The sequence below is a fragment of the Plectropomus leopardus genome, chromosome 13 (genome assembly GCF_008729295.1).
Source record: "Plectropomus leopardus isolate mb chromosome 13, YSFRI_Pleo_2.0, whole genome shotgun sequence".
Classification (NCBI taxonomy): Eukaryota; Metazoa; Chordata; class Actinopteri; order Perciformes; family Serranidae; genus Plectropomus; species Plectropomus leopardus.
The window spans coordinates 13,207,189-13,229,699 of record NC_056475.1 but is presented as its reverse complement, the minus strand read 5'-3'; the positions used below and the strand labels follow the sequence as shown (position 1 = coordinate 13,229,699).

Sequence of the window (22,511 nt, the reverse complement as noted above, 5' to 3'; positions counted from 1 at the left end):
CCCCTGGAGTACTCTCTCCCTGTCTCTCTTTCTCCCGCTAGTGCGATGAATTATGGGAGAATAAAGTTTGTCTACTCATTGCATATACCACACTACTAAATTATAATGGACCCTCCAAGCATGACGGGAGTTTTGCAAATAATTCTGAGCGTTTCAGGCTAAATTCCTGCACACTTAATGATTAAACTATACAGTATGTGGGCAGCATGGGGGCTGGAGGGTACCATGGTGGCTCAAAGTGAGAAGGACGGGGATTTGATCCCCAACTGGACCCTTTCCATTTGGATCTGACCTCAAGTAACAAGTGACCAGTGTGTTAAAAGAAGATAGCATATGCCAATGTTTGTAACACTGGCTGTCACACTAGCAATGCGTGTGCAAGAAATTTGACCAAAGGCACATTTCCTGTTAAACAGCTCTGCATGCTGCCTAATGGTGAAATAAAAGAACCTCAGCCATGGCTAATTCAGACATTTATGTGATCACAGTCTATGGTCTTTTTAAGGAGAGGTCACTCTATATGGCCGCTACAAAGTCCCTTCTTCATGCCGCCTTTGCATTTTAAACAGAACCAAACACGCTGCTACATCATGTGATCGTAGACAGCATGCCGGTACAATGAGGCGTAAAATTTGACACAAAAACATCAGCCTGCCTAGAATGATATTTAAAATACTTGTCAGCAGCGCTAAACAATAACAATCATTTACCGTCCCTGTGATATGGCAGCTGGAGGGTACAGAGCTCCCACATCTTAATGTTTTCCCAATTTATGGACATCTACAGCTGCTGTACACTTCAATTCTACAATGTTGCTACTTCCTTTGCAGACTCAGTCTTCCTTTCTGCAGTTGTACCTGTTATATGGCAAGGCAGCATAACGGAACAATATTCCTGCCTTGAACAGGGAGTGTAAAAGGGTCTTATGATGAGATATAAACAATGAGGTATTTGAGAAGACATGACACCAAATTGTGGTCAAAAATGCTGATATTCTGCACTTAGCTCCTGGCCTAAGAAGACCAAAGAAGCTGCTAACTTTCTGCCATCGACCTTTATCAGATAATTAAAAAAAAAGAAAAAAAAGGCAAACTGCAGCATCTTCAGTCAGAGGCTACAACAGCTGATCACAAAAGGGGTCTGTGAGGGCCCAGTCATATCTTCTGCATAGGTTAAGTTTTGTCTCCCCAAACAATTTCTTGTTATCAAAAGTAGACTTTCTGCATAGTAAGTAATAAGTTTATATCTTCTTCCTACTTTAATAATCTAATTTTAGCTTAATATGCTACATAGTCTCTTCAAGTTAAAGTTTGTAAAAGACATTGAAATGTGGGTAAATGAAACCCTTAATTGGACTTGTTTGTCCTGATTTCCTTGGTCTGCCACAGGCTGGAATCCCGAAAAATGTGCAATCTAACAAAGGTAAAAAAAAATCTGTGATAATCATCTCAGGAAGCCCTCTTCATTCTACTGCACACGTGTCTTACAGAACAGGTTTAGATTATATAATGACTTAAGTCAGACCGAGATTTGGCTGTTTCTTTCCCTCCCAAACAGTGCAGTCCACAGCCCACTGCAATCCTGATTGTCATATCTGTGTTCATGACATAAACTCAAAAGCCTCTGAATTCCTCCCTGGACTCCTGATGTGTTGTACAACCTCACATAAAGGTGTTCCACATGTGTGTATCTTGTAGCTGGGATTTAGCCTGGTAACAAAAAATAAGGCAACAAAAAAAGAACTGCATCATCTTGGTACAAAGAAGCCTCTGAGCTTTAACCCTCAAGCCAGCTCAGCGCATGTTGTTTTAGAAGACTGGGTTGAATCTGAGCTTGTTGCCACAGGAGATATTGAGTAACACTAACACTCTGCTGGGAGCGTGCAACATTGAGCTGAGCTGCAGAATCAGACCGCACCCTTGAGAATAAAGACTTTAGAGATTTGGGATTACCTGCTCCTCTATCATCTCTCTCTCTCTCTCATACACACTTGTACTTCAAAATGTTTGACTGTTTCAGCTTTCTGAAGCTGTCAAAGCTGCACTTTCAAGGTCTACTGAAAAAAAAAACAAAAAAAAAAAAACTCTGGCTTTGGAAAGCTGCTAAATGGTATTGGCTGCAAGTGTGAGTGCTTTTAAAGGAGTAATGTAATTCTAACAGATCAGGAGGGCTCAGGCTTGCTGTGTGGAATTTGTAAGAAAACTAAGGGAAACTTCTCTCTAAAATGATACTTACTATACGATACAAACTAATCTGCTTACAAAACTTTGCTTTTCCATTAAATCACCTTAAACTCAAGTGCAAAGGATCTGATACACAACACAAATACACAAAAATGACATGCATGATCAGTAGCATTGAAAAATGTTATTTGCAAAACTTTCTTTTTTACAGTTTTGTTGTGGTGATGTTTGTCCTGCCCTGTCATCCTGCACAGCTGCTTTTTGTAGATTTATTTCCCAAGAAATGACAAGTTTGGATACCTGCAGTGCACCACAGATGTGAATATAAATTACTGGCTTCCTTTATTGCATCTGGACCCTTAAATATGACTAACGAGGCCTGCTTGTTTGTTTGAGTGCAAAAAGTACTAAATTACACAAAATTCACAACTGCAAACAGCCCAATGCTGCCAAACTCCTGCGCTGTGTCACTAAGTGTTACTCAGGTACAAGCTGACACTTGAGTATGACTCATTCACTTTCTTCACTGAGTTACTGTCACCCTGAATGTGTGTTCAGACTGTGAAAAGGTGTGTATGTGATGTTACTCATCCATCTCATCTGCCCTTCATCCTTCCTCTTCCCTACTAGTCTGAGCTTTTGGGTCGTTCTGAATCACATACAATTTCTTTTTACTTTAAGTAGGTACTGCAGCTGCCCCTTACAAAGTATGAACTGCTGCATACAGTATGCACTCAATCGTGAGATACCATTTCTCCATAACACTGCACCCTGAACTTTGATCCTTTTTTTTCATATATCCATCACCAAAGAGACAGAACAAAACGTCATTTGTTGACTTCACCAAAGACAAAGATCATCCCGGAGAGCTCTGCTGTTGTTACTTTGCCTGTTTAACTTTGAATTTATAAATGCATACATTGTGGATTCAACATTTCATGCATTAAATTAGCCTTCATATGCATTTCTCTGTCATTGTTATTTTCATTTTGTTGTTGTTGATAATCTATTATTATTTTGTTCACTTACACAATTCTTATTCCTGTTATTACCATTCGACTGAAAGGGAGGAGAGGACATGCAGCAAAGGGCCCTGGGATGCACTCAAACCCAGGTCAATGTGCCAAGCACATGGCCTTAACTGTATGTGCTCTACTAGTGAGCTACCGGAGTGACCCTCCACCTACATTATTTTTTTTGATAAACAAGCTCTATCTGATGCTTTTAAATGCACTCTGCCACTTTTTTTTGAATTGAAAGTACAAAAATAATCACACTGCAATAAATTTATTTCCATTATGACTGACAAAATGGGCACTGGGAACCCGATTGCAGGCCATTGTATTATCTACCATTGTTTTCCTTCTCACTTTTCACCCTTTCTCCCTTCTCTTCCTCATACCTGATCGCTCTTTAACCTGCTGCCTTATCCACCTCTACACTCTCAATCTTGACTAACTTGTGGGAACATGATTTTGCATCACCTGCTCATATAAATCCTTTCCATCTCTCTTTCTGTCTCCTTTCTCCACACGTTTGGCCCCCTCCCAAATCTTTTTCTCCCCATCCTCTCTGGTAAACACATGTAAACAGGCAGCATCACCATGTTAACATTAGCGTCTTTTTGCAACTCCTCCGCATTTGAAGTCCCTACTCTGATCAAAACACAGTTTCATCCTTTTGAATATGGAGGAACTCAAATGAATAGCCCCTGAGGTGTTTGTTTGGGTTTTGGCGGTGCGCGATTTAGCTGTTTGTGAAATAAGCATTTCAGCTGGGAGCCACCACGTCGACTCACTTGTAGTCTCATTCTTTCCCTCCTTTACCCGGTTCCACATTCTTTCATCCTTTTATAAGATCTGAGTGTTTGTTGTCTTGTTTTTTGACTTCAGCTTAGTGACGTCGGCACTGGCCTCTGATCAGTTCCACCATGAACACAAAGAAGAAGACAACTCTTATTAAAACATAACCTTATCACTATAACCAAGCCATCTGGACCAACTCGCTGATGATTTACACAAAACAGATGTTTGCCTGCAGAAAACAACACTCCCTCTGAGTGCATCTATGGGAAATATTTCTCACACCGAAATTTAGCAACAGCACAATACCTATAGCTGAGGTTATCCAGCCATAACGGATTATGTGGTTGTACTATAACCTTTTTTGGTTGTTTTTTTTTTTTATATGAATCTGCTGCTATATTCTCTTTTTTGTCTTTGCAAAAAGTAAAAAACAACCTTTTCCCCCCTTTTTCTTTCCCTTTTTCTGCTGTGTTTATCTCCTTTGTTCTGAGAGAACATTTTCAAAGCTGATGAAGGTGGATGCTGGAGGGGATTTTGTTGAGGAGATGAGAGGAGAAGAAGAGTTCCACTCCCATTCAAGCACACACAAACGGAGGAGCAAGCACACATCCATATGGACGCGCACTTGTTTGAAATCACAGTAAAAAAGAGGGAGAAACCGGGGATTGTTCCACCAAAGAGGCAAGAGAAAGAGCAAATCAATGGAGGCATGATAATGAATTATTTCCTCGCTAGAGAGGGAGTTAGAGGAGAGAGATAAAAGCAGACCACATGCTGTGCCACTAACAGCCTGGGGGCTGCTGCCTGTGAATTATGGCACGTTGGAACACACTTGCTGCCCTCGGGACCTGTCGGTTGCAAAGGAAAGTGAAGGAGAAAAAATAGATATAGGAAAGCCCACAAAGACATGTGGGGGACCAGAAAAGAAATGTCAGAAAGGGTAACAGGTCAAAGCAGAGCCCCTAGAGTCCTTGCAGAGCATGGATTTACATCTCTACGGCTAATTAGAGACGTAAAGATGAAATTAAAGGACTTGAAATGAAAGGAGAGTAGATAGATGAGGGGACTGGAGAAGCATGGGTGGAGGGGGAGTAATGTTGGATGGGATTATTCAGCATGTGTAATTATGAGAGATATTAGATATCTGTTGGAACAGTAAGTGTGCCACCAATGAGAAGTCATGTCTTAATGATCCTTGTATGATGTTCCAGATGTACCGTGACATTTTTCCCTCATTACAACATGATCTGCACTTAGAAGGCCAAGATTACTCAGACACTGTGAGTCGTAGAGACTAATGAATTACGAGTGCAATTTGTACTTTATTGAGGCATGTTTAACATACCCAAGGCAGACATTTGTCTAACTCCTCTCTTTGTTCTTCCTCAACAAAGACACCCTGCTGAGATTTTCCCAATTTAGGTGCTTGATTTGGATAAAACCTTAACAACTAAATAAAAGAGTTGTGGAAAGTATATCAATATATACTTAAAAATTCAAATATCCTTTTGGTGACTTTATAATTGTTAAAATATGAATCACAGGATACATTAAGACCCAATCTGTGGCTGCAATCTGCTTGCGGCTAATTATTTTAATGTTACCTCATTGCACCAGCAGTACAACAGTAACCTCAACTGAACCTCTTATTAATTTACTTTTTTAAAAAGGGAAAATTTGTCTGCAACTGTTACAGTTTTATACATCATCCATCTGTGATGTTAAATACTTTTTGCTGTGCTCACTGTTGTAATTTAGATTTGGGGTGCACTGACTTTCCTTCTACTTGCCTCATCTATTTCATTTATTAATTCACTCTGTTTCCTAAAATTAGTTTTAACATCCCTAAGAGAACGTGTCTAAATTTGATACATCCAGCTGTTGTTTTTAAGTCTAGGTGAAGAGAGAGCAAATGCAATAGTGCAGTAAGAGCAACGGAGTGAAATTAGCCAGTTGAGCTGATATTGAGCAATAATTTCCCCCCGTCCTCAAAATGTAATATCTTGGAATTGTATTTGGTTTTGTTGGATTAACACCAAAACATTTACTGAAATGATTGAGTTTTAACCACTTAAAGACACTTTTTTTTTTTTTTTTTTTTTAACTTTTTTTGCTATGACACACAAATATAAGCCTGAAGAACTTCTGATGATCGTGAAAACAGGATTCCCTGTGCATCATCCAGCAGCATACGGCCAAATCAGGTGCTTTCCAGCTTGAGGACAGAGACTTTACAAGGGAGAAGAAAAGGGATTGAGAAGACTTAACAGTTTACGGCCTTTATTGTGCAAACAGACTAACATTTCAACACTGCTGTGTCAAAAGTCATCAGAGTCAAAAGACATAAAACTGTCACAAAACTGATCAGTGTGCTCCAGCCCTGTTCTTCTCCCTTGGAAAATCAAGTATTGTGACTTAAAGAAAGTTTGGTCATGCAATTAGGTAAATAAGAAAAAATGCATGTTTAAAGCCAAGGTGCATCACCAAAAGTGTTTTATTTATCACAAGATAAAGTGTTATCAGTGTGATTAGCACCTTGATTTCTGTGTTACTGGCCACTGGCAGCAGATTTTTGTATATTTTTTGCATTCTTCAAAAGGCTTTAGAGGGTTGACTAAGAAGCAGTGAAGATAATGTTGCATGAACTAGGAGCGACATGCTTACATCCCAAAAAAGAGAAAAAGGGCCAAAGCAGATAAGGAAACAGCAAAAAAAAAAAATGGGTGGAAAAACATGAGAGCTACATGTCCTTGAAATCTTAGCCTAAACGTTAGCCTATCTAAAATGCACAACAGCAATAATTCTGTTTACAGCAGAGTGCAATTTAACAGCCACACCATATTATTTCATAGCTCAGATAGCTACGGTGCAATCAACGCTCTGTAATGCAAACATTTTCGTTTGTTTACAATTTTAACAATTATGACAAAAAATAGTCAATAATAGGCTTTAGAGGTGGTAATCTTATTATTTTTAACTTTAGAGATAGACAGGTTAGCTGTTAACCCTGACCAAAGTCTATACGCTAAGCTGAGTGACTCCTTAGTTCTGCACAGTCATGAAACTGGCATTGATCTTCTAATCTAACTCATGTAAGGCAAGCAGACAAAGAAGCTTGAAAGGAACAAGGATCAGATATATTTTCTAAATTGACATGACTCCAATAACAACTGCAACAAGCTTAACTTCTCCATAAACTACACTTTGTTTTTCTGTCACACCTTTGCACACTCAGTATGTAAGTAGAGTCTGGCAGATGTTTGTAAAGTATGGATGTCTCAGATGAGGATTTCAGTGAAGAGTGCTTCATAGTGCCTCTGATGCTGGGTGCATTAAGTGTATTTGCAATATCATGAAATAAGCTGATGGCCCACTGTTTCCAGATATCCTTTGAGGGGCACTCATGGTTTTCTTTTCCGTTTAGTTAAGGACAGTGAAGCTTTGCTTGTTTCTGTATCAAGGGCCTCAACACACACGGCCCTACTATCATCTTATGTTTGTATTTTTCTCTCCTTATGTTTCACCCTTGTATGCACTAAAGCTTTCCACCTGACAGCAGTGTCTACACTCTGAAATAATATAGGCAAGATCTCACAACACACAAATCACATCCTTAACTGTTGTGTACAAAGTTCATACTGCTTACTTGACTCTATTTTTTCTTTACCCCTCCCCTCCCCTCCGGAATTAGAAGCTAAGTGTTGATTTGGACATTAAAAAGACAGCCACAGTTGCCATGACAACTCATTGGGCATCACTCACTACTACTACATCCACTTTACTTTTCTCAGAAACAGTGAAGTAAAAAAAAAAATTAAAAAATTAAGTATGCTTAACTATGTAATAGTTAAACTGAAAATGCCACCAAATCGCTGCAGGAAAACATTTATTCATTTAATTTATGAGAGTTTAAAAATGAGAAGATTTTTAATGTGTTACAATATAACTTAAATATGCAGTGAAATTACTTATAAAAAATATATATTTGTATTTGTATTTATTTATTTAGCAGGACAGTGTGCAGAGACATTGAATATTCTCGTAGAATATAAAGATGGCTGCACCAGATTTAGCGTAGCGCTAATTTCCATCTGTAATATAGGAACATAGGAATATAGTATATAGGAACATTTTGAGTAAAAAATCCAGCAAACCTATTGTTGATTAAAAAAAATATATTAGGACTTCTTTGGTGGTGTCACATATTCAACTCGGCCTATTAATATATGATGTGTAATAAATCATTACTGATATGCAAGTCTCTTTCAGTCCTAAAGGGTTCTTCAAGAAGCAGTAGTGTTACAGCAGGAATACAGGCGCATCGAAATCCAACTGGCGGCTGGCCTGACTGGGTTTTACATTGTGTTGCTGTGTAGTGTGCTGCTTTGTCTTGACTGTAGGTGCACTGCAAGTGTCCACTTTTCATACAGCAAAGTTATAAATTTCATTTTCCATTGTGTAAGATTATAGATGTGTTATGTGAGAGAATGTGAAAAGCTTTAATTGATCAATGCGTGAGAGTTGCCAGCCATGCACAACATATATTTTCTGTACCGAGCTATATGCTCCAGTGCATGTGAAGCCAAAGAGTATGTGCACCACTGAAATTCTACTTGTGCGATTGTGCAAATGCATGTGTGATTTTCAGCCCTGATTATGCATGTGCACATAACTGAGTACATGGGTGCTTGTGTGTGTGGGGGGATTATGCAGAACTGGCAAGATATATTTAAAAAGATGTGGCTAAAACAGAAGATGAAAGCTAAGAGTCGAACCCATGGTAGTTATATTATGATACATGTGTCCAATTATAAGTCATAATCCAATACATCAGCATATAAAAGAAATGCTAATGTTGCCACCTTCTTTTGATATTGCTACAGAGTCCTGTTGCCTCAGTTTTGTGTGTGTGTGTGCTTGTGTGTGTTATGCAGGTCCAGTGGAGCAGAGATCTGATTGCCCTCGCTGGAAACACCTGACCAGTGTTCCTTAGCTATTCAAGTGGCCTGTCTCCAGATGCCAGTTTTTGGTGGTACCCTCATAAAGCTGATACCATGTTGAATTGCTTTATTTTGTTTCCACCTCAAATTCATCACTGCATTCGTGGACTCTAATACACTACTCATTCTTACTTTCACACCTCTGTAATTGACATTTTTATCTCACTTTGTTGAATATCAGTTTATCATGGGTACATCTGTCGTACATCTCCCTCTTTTCTTGAGGCCAATGAGCTGTTCATGACACCATTAACTGATATTACCTTAGATTAATTTAAAATATATCAAGTAGTCACTGGAAACTCCTATATTTGCTGCTTACAACAGACAATGTTAGCAAAGTGTTGCTTTGTGGCAACAATTATATGTTTGGATTACAAAGATCTAAATGGTTTCTGTTAACCGGTTTAAGGTTAAACAAATAAATAAATAAATACATTTAAAAACAAAAATGCAATCAATGCTGCCCATCTTATCTTCTTTTTTCGGCCTATCAGATTTGGTTATATATAAATAAATAAAAATAATAATTTAAAAAAATTTAAAAAACAAAATATCAAACCGTTTCTCATTGCATACATGCAACCAAGGCCTCAACAGTCCCTTACCTGTGACTGCAGTTACCTGACACTGGGTAATTACCCAGGAGCAGAGAAGACACTTGGAAGGTGCCAGAAAGCCCCATATATACACACCAGCAATTAGCTGTAAAGGTCCATTGAGCAGTAATGAGGCATCAGATGCTAGCTAGGGGAGAGTGGGCAGGGGAGAGGAAAGGAAAGGAAAGAAAAATGAACAGTAAAAAGAGGTAAGTGCAGAAGACAAGGGTTGAAAACAGTACAGAGAAAAACGCAGAAAATATAAGTGGAGAAAAGACGAGGATACTGTAGAGATAACATGGACAGGAAACAATAGAAAGCAGAGGGGAAGAGATGATGGAGGGAATGTTATTGTGTGGGTGCGGAGGGAACCTCCAAGACCTCCAGTTCAAAGTCACTTTGTTGTTAAGAGCTTAGCTGGAGGTCTCTCACCCACTTGGCTGTCAGAGAACCACAGGCTCCCCTTGTAAAAGTAATATCTGATCTCAGCAAGATCATTTGTGCAGATTAAGGGCAAACTTGAGAAACATGAAAGATCAAACCTTGACGGGAGCTGCCAGGCAGCGACACAGAGATATTATCTTGCTGCAGAGGCATCAGGGCTCTCTTAGAGCTTCATTGGAAACATACAAGGTGTAGAAGTTAGGAAGAGCCCAGAGGGAAAAAATATTTTTCCTGCTGTACCAGCCAAATTTCTGCATTGTATGTAATCTGCACTCATATACAACTCAAGTAAAATATTTTAAATGTGATTTTAATTTTTGTGTGGTGTTGTGCTGTAATGAAACCCTGTCTCTTACAAAATGATGTTTGTATAAAACTCATTAGCAAAAACTAACACATTTTGAGACACACATCACACATCAGTGACATCTTTTAAATCACTTCTTAAAACTTATCTGTTCAAAAAAGCATATTCATTTTAGCACAATGTTCATTTAAAACATTTCTTATTTGATTATCATTATTTTTATCATACTGTTTTTATGTATTGCTTTCTTTTTATTTGTTTTATTCTAATTGTCTGATTTAAGAAATCTCAGTGCAAGTTTTTGGGCATTTAGCTGCCAACCTTGCTTATCTGCCTCATTGATGGTGTTTGTTATAGTGTTGGGGATGCTATGTCATTGTTTTTCTTGAAATTGCCTTATTCCTTTGCTTAAATCCCGCATTGTTGTAAATTATGGATAAAACCTTGTAAAGCACTTTGTTAATCTGTTTTGGCAAGCACTTTATAAATAAGTTTATTATTATTATTATTATTATTATTATTATTATTATTACTACATCTTAGACTGTCGTACTGACATACAGAAACACCTGCAACAACTTCAGGTATGAGAGACAAATCTTGATTGACATTTAATCTAAACTACAATCTTTTACCTACTCTAGCCAAAGTGCTACTGTTTCCTCAACCTTACTACATGAGGAATTCATGATGTGAACCCTGATATTTTGCACCTATCTCAACTTCAATGCTGTAGTCAAACACTGCCATAATTCGGCAGTGATTATGCTTCTTTCCACAATGGTATTGGTAAAACAAATGAATACTATATAATTTCTTGGAGAGACAGTTGGGAGTAATTAGTTGATTAATTTATGTAGGGAAACAAGACTACTCAAAGATGAAGAACTAAAATAAAAAGTTTCCTTCTACCATAGCAACTCTGAATACCCCACTGACAAAGAGCCTATATATTAATCAATTTTTCATGCGTACTATATAGATACACTGATGTAAATGGATGCTTTTACATAGGTGTGCCTGACTGTATAGTTCAGGTACATTTTCACATGTTCCAGTCATCAGTAAGCACACACAGCAGGAAAACAAAACTGCCCTTGGGGTTAACATTATGACAATTTTATCTACTATTGTCTACTAATCTTTTAATACCATGTGATGTTTGAATCAAACCATTTGCTCTTGGTGTGGTCACAGTTCCATGAATGCAAAGATTTGCTTGCTTTTCTTTGTTTATTATTAGTGCAAGCTGACATCTTGATCTTATCTTATTTCTATAGGCAATTTAGAGGTCACACTTTGAGCTCTGCTACCTGTGCACGGGCATTTGCAATTGTTTGACATTACACTGAAAAAAACAATTTATTCTAAAATAATACCAACAAAGAAATGTTGTCTCGGATAAATGAAATGGTCTGGCTTCATTTTGAACATACTTTGAACACATTATAAGCCATACGACTTTGCATGTCTATGTATGTTGCACTTACAAAAAAGCATTTTACATGTAAAATTCAAATTCTATGACTGATTTTCAGGTGATAAATAATTCCATGACATAAATTATAGATAGATTAGAGATATATTGCCCCTATGTCATTTTGAAGACACAATTTTAACATGTGTGGTTGCTTAAAGAAATACAGCAGATAAACACACACACACATGCGCAGCTAGACACCATGAGCAAATCAGCGTATCCTTAGCTGGTATGATATTTGACAAATTTGCACCCCACAAATGGTGTTATAACGTTACAGACTTATTGTTACATAGCTAACGTTGCATACTTAACCTAAAGTCAGTTTTAGGTAAGTAAAATTACATAGGTTAGGTTAAGCAACAGGGTGAACAAGTATCTTAAAATTACTTGAGGTTCACTTGGTTGCACACGAGACATGAACACTGATCTCCAGGGGGAAAGTCCTGTGTCTGCTTGACTTTCTGTTACTCTGTGTGACTTTTCATAGGTATATGTATGAGCAGTGCATGAAATCACCCAGAACCTATACAGACAACTTCCGCAGACATAAACACACACAAACACACTTGCACATTCAGGTATATATGTAGTATAAATATATGCACATCATCGTATCATCACGCTTGTACATAAAGCCTTCAGCACACAGATACATGCCTATAACTTTAACCAACAAACCTGTCTACCTTTAGTGGACACTGGGTGCTCTTTGTCTTTCACCACTAGTACAATGACAATCATCTTATTTTCTTTCTTCTGTTTCCACCTTCTCTCATTTCTACTCTTGGCCGCTCCCCTCCAGAGAGGCAGAACAGGCCCTTCTTCCACCACTGGCTTTTATCTCCATTTGCTGTATTTCACTCCCTCTCCCCTTCATTCCTCATACCATTCTCCTCTTCACTCCCCATTCCTGCTACTTCACTTTTTTTCATTGATCCATCAGACCTGCTGAGTGGACCTGCCAGTGCAGTCCAGCATCTCTGAATAATTCTGTTATTAATAGGAGTCAAGGAAAACAAATAGTGTCATTGGGAAAGAAGAATTTTGAGAAAAAATAGAAAAAGAAAACAAACTTGGAGGGGGAGAACTGCATGTGGGAGAAATATGGGGGAACAATGGAAACAAGGAAAAAAAATGCCTGGTCCTAATTAGATGCTCACCAGCTGTGTGCTGCTGCAGTTAAATTAAAAGCAAGACCACTGGCTCATTGCGCAGCACCTTAAAAAACTAATTGTTCTGTTAACATACACTAACAAGATCTACAACTGTATAGTCACGTGCTCAAGTAAATCTCTATTAGTGCAATAAACAATGCTTAACTTTATAAATTAATCTGATGGGGCAATAAGCAACCTTGATATAAAGTGTGAAGCTATCAAAATACTTTGAGAAGTGTTTTAAATTGTAGAAGAAAAAAAAAATGTCAGTGAAAATGCAGTTGGATTGTTGCCCCAAGATCGATGACTTTCAGGAAAGAATAGTTTTATCTTAAGGGGATCTATCAAAAATAAATAAACAAAAACCTTGCAAACACATTAAGTCATGAAAACTTCTCCTTCCCCTTTCCGTTCCTTTTCTTCTCATCTCTATCTTTAAAACACCCTGCCATCTTCCTGCTGTCTTTCTGCCGCTGCCCTGCTGCTTTCTTTTCACATCCTCTTTCTTCTGGTGTTTTCCTCCCTTTTACTCCTCTGTTGCTCTCCCAATTTGCTGGCTTGATGACCCAGAGTCAATCGTGAAGTTTTAGTGAAATAAACAAGCCAGTGTGCTGACATTGGAGCACGGCTCTGGGGCATTAGTTTGAATTCCTAACTATCATTGTTTATTTCTGTTACGCTGCTTTCATGCTGGTCTCTGCAGGATCTGGAGGGTCTCCAACAGTCCCAAAGTTTCTGCACTGAAGACAACTTTTACATTTTTTGACCATAATGACAAGCTAAGAAATTTAGTTTCATGCTGGTAGTAAACTTAAGGTAGGGATGCCCCATTTACTTTTTTGCCACAGATACAGATCATCCATGAGCCAAATCTGCCAAAACAAGGGTGATACTGATTGAGTTTTTGTTTTTCAAATTAAGTGTGTGTTTTCACAAACTTGACATGTTTGTTAGTCACTTTTTTTCTACTTTATGACTACATTTGCCTTGGAATCATTTCATCTGAACAGCTGACTGTCGTAAAATGATATCATCTCAATATACCACAGAAAGACAGTAGGTAACACTGAATGATCATCCTACTGTATGTTCAGTGTCTTCCCATTTCTAACTCTGTGTTGCTTTCTTTGCCCACCAACCTGCAGCCATAAGAACTTTAATTCTACTAAAAGTGAATTCATTGAACACATGCATTCTGTACAAGCTGTGCTGAGCTCCAGAAGTGATGTAAAAGCTAATATCACGAGATCTTGCACAGATATTTCCAACTGAACATTTTCAAAAGGTTACCCATCATACATAATGCACACGCGTTCCATGTTTTACAGCAAGGCACCTTTATATCCTACACATGTATCCATAAAGGAGCTCTGACCTTGTGTGATCGTATGTATTATACCTACAGGCTTCGGATACCTCAATAAGCCTGCCCACCTATCAGCTTCAGTGTTAATGTACTGTTGTCTTTTACAGAACGGTTAATGTCCAATCTCCGCGCCAGCATCAGTGCCAAGTCCACAAGGCAAATTCCTGCACTTTTATTTTTTTAAGGGCACGTGTACAAGTCATCCTCTCCTACACAATGTTCACACTGTAATAAATATTGGGAAACAGAGACCAATGAAACACCATCAGAAAGCTGATTTAAAGCCATAACGCTGTTATCTCTGTTCTGAAATATGCTCTATGGCTAAGAAAAGGATGATTACTCAGTCTTGCTGTAGCATTAAAGAAGAGGCCATTCTCTTTTTTCTCTCTTTTTGAAATCACTGTAAATGGAATACCATTGGGCTATGGTCTGTTGACGGGACATTACAAACAATCTAAAGATGTCACATTGGGGTAAGGGTTAACCAAATGTTTTCTTATAGTGCAGATACCAATTGTTAATAATCAAGTAAACAACTGATATTTCAAACCAAAATACATTTCAGTAAAAATGAAAAAGTCAAACTTAAAGGGATACCTTGCAACTTTCAGCCAGCTTTGCATTATAACAATGTGGGCAGTGTGTGTAAATGTACTTCCCTCCATCTAACTAGTGCCCAGACTACCCTGCTCCCCTCTAAGCAAAACTCACTTCATTTGGTGGAGATTTGCTGTGTTGTTCAAGCAATAGCAATGGGCTATTGCTTGAACAACAGGCTGTAGTTCTGCTTTTTTTTCAGTCCTTTTTCTCTGGTAGCACCAATTCGAAAAGTATTTCCATCGTTCTACTGCATAGATGGCCTAGTTTTATGAAAATACTATCTTTTTTGAGTAGTGGTAGACTTCTTTAAGAATAAAAATAACTCCTACACAAATTTAGCAGAAGTTTAATTAAAATTTTCGACAATATCTTTCAAACATTTATTTTCTTGATAAATTTATAAAAGAGCTATTGGGTGGAGGGAGGGAGACAGAAAGATAGAGAGGCTTTGATGCGATGAAAATACTTTCTTTGATCATGAAGCCCACTGTTACTGTGTTATTCTCTGGTTTATCAGTGAACTGGGTGAACTACACTGCAGACTGAATTCTCTACTCACAGAGCTCTCCCTTTCTTTGCAGTTCTTGTTCTCATTCAACTTAAGGAACATCTAGTGACTGCTATTAATAACTAGGGATTTAGGAAAATATTGATAAACTTGAGTAACACAACATTATATTTTGTGCTACTGTATCGATTCTCAAAAACACTTTATCAATTAATAATAGTTTATATGCAAAGATTCATAGCAGTGGTTAATTTTGCGTAAAGTTTAAACCCCAAAATGCTAGATCTGTCTGTGTTGTAATATGTCTTGTAGCCATTTGACTCTTCTACTGCAACATAACAAAATATCACCAGCTGAAACACAAATAACAGGTCTATGAAACAGACAGCGTCATGAAGGGCTCACCTCTAGCACTGACAGTCTTCCTAAAACTAGATTCCAAAAAAATCAAAATATATTGCCTTGCAGTATTGCTGTATATCACAACAGAATAAGTCATTATGCCTGTATCATGACACACATTGTATCACCAGATTTTAACAGCAGAACGTTGCTAGTAAAACACTGGTTGCTTTTGCAACTTCAGTATGGTGCATTGTGATGTTTATTACAACTCGCTCACAAGCGCAGCTCAAGTCTGCAAATTTAAAAACATAAAAAGGACAGCATTTTTTATGGAACTGATAGAAATGTTACTTTCTTCAATGTACTCTAAAATAGCCCCAAGACCTGATCTGATAGTGCTAATAACTATTAAACATTATGAAGCTTTGGAAGAAGGCTCAGCAGGGTTACTCCCCTGTAGTTAAACTAGACGCTCCAGTCTGATTTTCTGTAAAAGGAAACTGTTACCTCTGCCAATCCTAAAAGATACAATGTTTTTAAAAAACACTCTTCTCTAAGATTTTTACTAGATATGGAGTAAAAGAGTTGAATCTCTTCCCATTATTTTGTGTCTATCACTCTGGACTTCATAGAGCAGGTTACTAATACAACTAATCATTTAGGAATTAAAGATGATTCCATGGTTGCACCGATTGGATCAAAACACCATCTAACTGTTTGAGACACAAATGTAAATGTGATTACTGTCTGCTAGTAATCTACAGTAATCTCTGAGTCACATCAGTAACATCCAGTGAGCATTATTCTTTGGTTGTAATTGTGAATCCATACACTTTGAGAAAGAAAAGGTGTTTAAGTGGAATCTATTTAACCAGGGTGCTAAGGAGGCAGTAGAGGAAAGGAACAAAAAGGTACATAAAAAAAACCTGCTGGGCTTGTAGAGGTAGAATAAAGGGAGAAAATCAATAAGAATGCAATCATTTTAAGAGTTCTCTCAACGCATGTTCCTCTTTCAAAGCATATTCCTCTCTTTTCCATTTGCAGTAAAAAAAAAAAAAGGTAGATTTGGGTGGCAATAGAACAGAGCTTTGACGAGCTGTGTGCTTGTCAGTTTTTATACAATAAATACAGCAAAGACAACAAACAAACAACACAATCAGCCTTTTTTAACAGCACAAGTTCAGAGACTGTAGGAGCAACAATGAAGCTGGAGTTGTGTTTTTGGGAAACACCCAGATGGTTTTGATTTTTAGATCAAAGCTGCAGAACAGAAAGAATGTAACAACTGAGGAGAACCACAAAATCTAAAGGATTGCCAAGTACATTTTCAACCCTTGTGTTTCAGGTTATAGGGTCTCCAAAACATGACTGCGGCTTGGATTTCAAATGTGTTTCTTCTGAGATCAGACTATTGGCTCAACAGTAGAATATCAACCAGGGCAAAACACCCTCTCACATCATTTAGGTCTATTATTAGTACTTTATTTTCAAAGCTTCTGACCATATTGTAAATTTCCACCCTGCTAAACACACCTGTGATTCCTGGCTCCTCTGCCTTCCAGACTGTTCACTAGGGAAGAGCACTGAGTGCAACCCAGGAAAACAAAACACACACACATGCACGCACACATGCACACACACACACTTGCATACAAACTTACATGATTCACCACCATCAACATTATCCACAACACCAGATGCGCCACTCAAAAATAATCACCCCCACTTGGTGCTGCTTTTCTGCGGCCCAACAGTTAACCTTGAGCATCATCTGATCAATAGCTTGTTTTATTGGTCCCAGCCCATTTCTTCAACTGCATGTCAAACATAAAATGCATTGACAAACATAGCCTAGAACCCTGCAGCCAGGTCGGTAGGTAGACAATACCATGTGATGCTGCTCACTGTCCATCTGGAAGGTGAGGGGAGTGTAACAGAATGATAGCAGGATGGCTCCCACTAAAACCAGTCATTAGGAGGCTAAATTAGTGGTGAGGCTTAATGGACCTGAACAAGCTGAAGGTAGAGCTTCAGAAATGGCCACCTGCCACAGCTAAGTGCCGGACTTAAGTTATTTTACTGCAGTCTGATGTGAGATATAGAGGCCAAAATTAGAGGAAAACATAAAAATCTGAGTTTGAAAACAGGAGTTGCAGCATGTTGCCACGGCAGCTCTGATGCTGATGATACAGTAAAATTAGTGGAATTGTGATTATTGGTTTTAATAAAGTGGAACCTGCCTGTGCTCTCAGCTGCCGCTCAGCCTAAACCCCACAGGCTATTATGGCTGTTCCAGATGCTGTAATCATGGCTGGGTCTGGGAACATCGGCTACTGTGCAATTATCAATTTATCTGTGGCTGAAACACTTTCATCCTGTTGGCTGCTGTGGAGAGGCTGACTGGATGGGGGGTCACTAGGTTCTGAATAGCAGTGACAATAAGCTGTGTGTGTTTTAGCTGTGAAAAAGCATGAATGATGCATGGTTTGTCTAAAGCAAACTAATAAGCAGAGTAGTTTGAGCAGAAAATACGGAAAGGCAAGTAGGGTTTAAGTATATACACTTACAAAGAAATGTAATGCTTTACATTTTAAAAGCAGTCAGACAAAATATGCTTCAAGTATGATAGCAAAGCTGCATTAAATTAAAAAAAGGCTAGAATAAATTGAATTTTTCTGGGGTCTGTACCACATAGGCATGTTCCCTTAAATTTTGAATATAATTTGTCAGCCAGGGCATGTTTGTCACACCACAATGCTTCATTTATGTATATTGAAACACATTTTACCTTCATCCAAAAAAATGCAGCTCCTGCATTTTGGATATTGCACTTGCCCATACTTGGATTCTGACAATATTTCAACTGTGCAGCCCTACATGATAGATTATTTCAGAGGATAACACAGTCTATGGGACAACTATTTTGATTTTGTTTTGTTTTGCTAGTGCAGGGAAAAGGAAGAAAATAAGGATGAGGAAGAAAATAAGGTAAGACTAGTAAAAAAAAACCAAATCATAGCCCGAGTAAAGACTCACGGAAAGCTGTGTAGAACTCATGCAGGCTGAGGTGTCCGTCGTTGTTGTAGTCGTCATAACGCAGCAGATCCTGCATTGTGCACTCCAGCAGGCTGTCCTCGAGGTGCTCCTTCATAGAGATCTAACACACATGAACACACATGATATGGTCAATCATATACCTGAACAAAAGCTGTAAGGAGAGCTTGTAAAAAAAAGCCAGGTGAAAGATGCAACTTTCATACACCTCCACACAACTCTCAAACATTATCATAGCCTTTACTTCTCGTTTCTCACTCGCTGTCATCATTTTTGTTTTAAGACATCTGCTGAGATATAGAGGCACATTATGCACATTCGGTACAAATGTAAATCTGACATTTTTAAAGGGGAGGTATCACACACATTTAACATTTCAGTATTCTTCTAATAGGGTAGCCTGGGCATTTTCTTGTAAACATGAACAGCTGCTCTCAGCCCGTCTCTTAAAGTACTGAATTGTAGAATCATAGAATCACCCCTCTAATTAAAACATTTACCTACGTTCTGTATTTTACATATTTGAGTCATTGTATATTATCTAAATTTGAATTTTTATGCTGTCTTTTATTTAAAAAAATAATAATAAATAAACAAAATAGTGATTACAGCTTTAAAATGCTGCTGTTGGGAGTGCTACAAGAAGTGATCATTTGGGTTTCAAGCAGAATCAACCGGGATTTGACATAAATTGCCAGTCTGAATACAGTTAGCAATATAAGCAGCGTTCAGAAAGAGGTTTTCAATCCCACAATAATTAGAATAAGATTTGCATCAGATGGAAAACGCCTCGTTTACATAAACACCTGAATCGCAGAAACTAACTCATTTAGAAAGTAATTTAATTCTGTTTGAAAATGGTGGGTTAAATATGTAATCTGTCATGTTAGTGTTGTTTCTGATTGCTTTCCATCTTAGGAATATCTACCCTTACTGTGTACGCTTGTGCACACTGCACCTCAGCTAATTCAAAGATGTTCCTCTGGGAAAACGCACCAATCACTCTTCCGATGTTTGTCATTTACGAGCCCCCTCTCCCACTTTTGTGGCACGTCTTCCTCAGGGGAACTATCTTTGAAAAGGTGATGTTAAGCAGTTTTAGGCAGATAAACAGAAAGCTCAGCTTCTGTACGATAATTCCAGCTGCACTATAATATGTTAAAGCTGCTGCTTTTGAACAAAAACATAACAGCAACTAATAAAAATGCCAAATGCTCAATGCAGATCTATCTTTTTCAAGAGACTGCTTGGGCTGGAAAGCTGAATTCTGCATTTAAGTTCTGAAACAGGTAATGTAAACAGGATGTCCAGTGTGTAGGATTTAAGAGTCATATTTGAAGACATGCAATATATAATAAGTATGTTTTCTTAAGTGTATAATCACATGGAAATAAGAATTGTCATGTCTTCATTAAGTTAGAAGGAGCCATTTGTGTTCACATGGGGAGCAGGTCTAATGGGAATTGCCATGTTGCAATGTCATGTTTCTACAGTAGCCCAGAATGGACAAACCAAACACTGGCTTTAGTAACAATGCCATTTGGGTTTTTGCTTTTGTGCTGGCCACCACTGTTAGCAGCCCATCCACTACGAGCCAAAAAGCATTGGAAAACGCTGATTTGTAATGTGAAACTGCTTAATTCAGTGTTTTTACCGGTTTAAATCACCAGGCCCATATGCTTTGGAGAGGAGGACACCTCTGCAGGTAATTCAGCTCCTGGTAAAAACCTCCTGAACAATTATCACCATATGAATTCAAAGTGGAGACAGAGTTCACACTTGGCACATAGGAGAAGTTTCAACTGGTTGAAATCTGCAATCCTCCCCGCTAGATGACTCTAATTATATAGTGTGACTAAATTTTTTTTTCTCCTATCCTAACACATACTACAAAACTCTCAGGGAGGGAGCTGTTTGCATTCACTTTAATTTATAAATATCGATATATATAATAGACCCACTATCTTTACCCAAGAACATAGCCGTTCTTGTAATATGGTACGGTCCAGTTAGTTGAGGTCTGATGGATGCATATATTTAGGCAGCACGTGTTGACCGAGGAGAAACTTAAAACTGTACTTAGTTTGACTTTGACATTTTGTGTTTTAATCTTTCAATTTCAATTGGGAATTTCTGTCAGACAGTCAAAACGATTCAGTTTCAGGTCTATTTACCAAGTCAATTTACTGAATCGGTGATTGTTTGCCTCTTAACTTTTTCCTCAATATATGATATAATTTTTTCTACTGAGTGAAAATCTCAGGAAGAGAACAATTTTGAGTCATTTAGGCAGCACGTGTTGACCGAGGAGAAACTTAAAACTGTACTTAGTTTGACTTTGACATTTTGTGTTTTAATCTTTCAATTTCAATTGGGAATTTCTGTCAGACAGTCAAAACGATTCAGTTTCAGGTCTATTTACCAAGTCAATTTACTGAATCGGTGATTGTTTGCCTCTTAACTTTTTCCTCAATATATGATATAATTTTTTCTACTGAGTGAAAATCTCAGGAAGAGAACAATTTTGAGTCAGCAGTTGAGGCAATAAGGAGCCTACAGACATCAAACAAAGCAGGTGTTGTTAAATGCACATTTAAATGGAAGTAACTAACCTGAGACATGGGATGCAACCTTGAATGACACTCATCCAACTCCACAACACTTTTTTTTATCTATTAAGATTCTTTGATTTCAAGAAACACAGTTTGATCATTTTCTGGGGTTTTTCACATGGAGGCTGTTTTTAAGCCAACAAGCTAAAAAGACTATAACGAGGCGCTGTAAGTAAGTATGTTTAATTCCTTTGGCTATGATTTAAAATCCTATAAATATAGCCCCCTTGCTTGTTCATCTCTTCCAATTGATTCTATATGGAGCTGCACATGTGACATGGCAGATTAAGGGATGTGACAAACTTGTTCTTCTCTTGCTGCCGACAGCAAACTGCAGCCATGTGTTCACAGACACAGACTGATGCCTCCTTGGGCATTTGAGTTAAAATATTTCAAACCCAAAGTACAGAGTTTTACCCCCGAAGACCATCTGGGATCATAGTTGGATCCCAAAATGGAGACAGTTTGAGCTGATGACTGGAATTCATCTTTGACTTCCTTTGGTCTTTAAAAGCATTATCTCTGGGAAAATGCATTTATGAATTCCTACAGGATAAGAATGTCTTATCTAAGGATTTCCTGGCAACATGTCAGCATTAGTAATTGCTAGCTTGATGATCAAAATCTTTTGTTGGATCTTTTAGTGCAGCTCTACTAGAGGCGGGTTTAATTATTTATTTCTGCATGCTAAAACTAGGCCAAAAATCACTCAATCTTTTTAATTTTAAAAAGGGACAAAGCACGTTGTCATTCAGAGCCACAGAAAGATGACAAAAGATTAATTACTGTGGCATTTTTCGGACTAAATTTAGTTGCACTTATTAATCTCCATGTTATCATATTACAATAATAGCTTGTTCGTCTGTGGCATTATACAGCGACGGTTTCATTTTCTGCATAACGAGAAAAAACTACAGCACATTTAAATATTAAGACTGTGAAGCATTTGACAATTTACTCATCTGGTTGCAGTCTGTAGTCAGCAGTGACTCTAACATGGTTCACTGCATTCTGGCAAAAGTCACTGAGATCACAGCATTGGTTG

The 22,511-nt window shown here is 38.0% G+C and overlaps 1 protein-coding gene across 1 annotated transcript in view; it reads right to left on the bottom strand.

Moving 5' to 3' along the window:
• The window catches only part of fstl4 (follistatin-like 4), a 216,503-nt gene that overhangs the window by 51,085 nt on the left and 142,907 nt on the right, over positions 1 to 22,511 (bottom strand). The window contains exon 5 of the mRNA XM_042499286.1: positions 18,837 to 18,957. Coding sequence (XP_042355220.1) covers positions 18,837 to 18,957 — 121 coding nt within the window. The remainder of the gene's footprint in view (positions 1 to 18,836; positions 18,958 to 22,511) is intronic.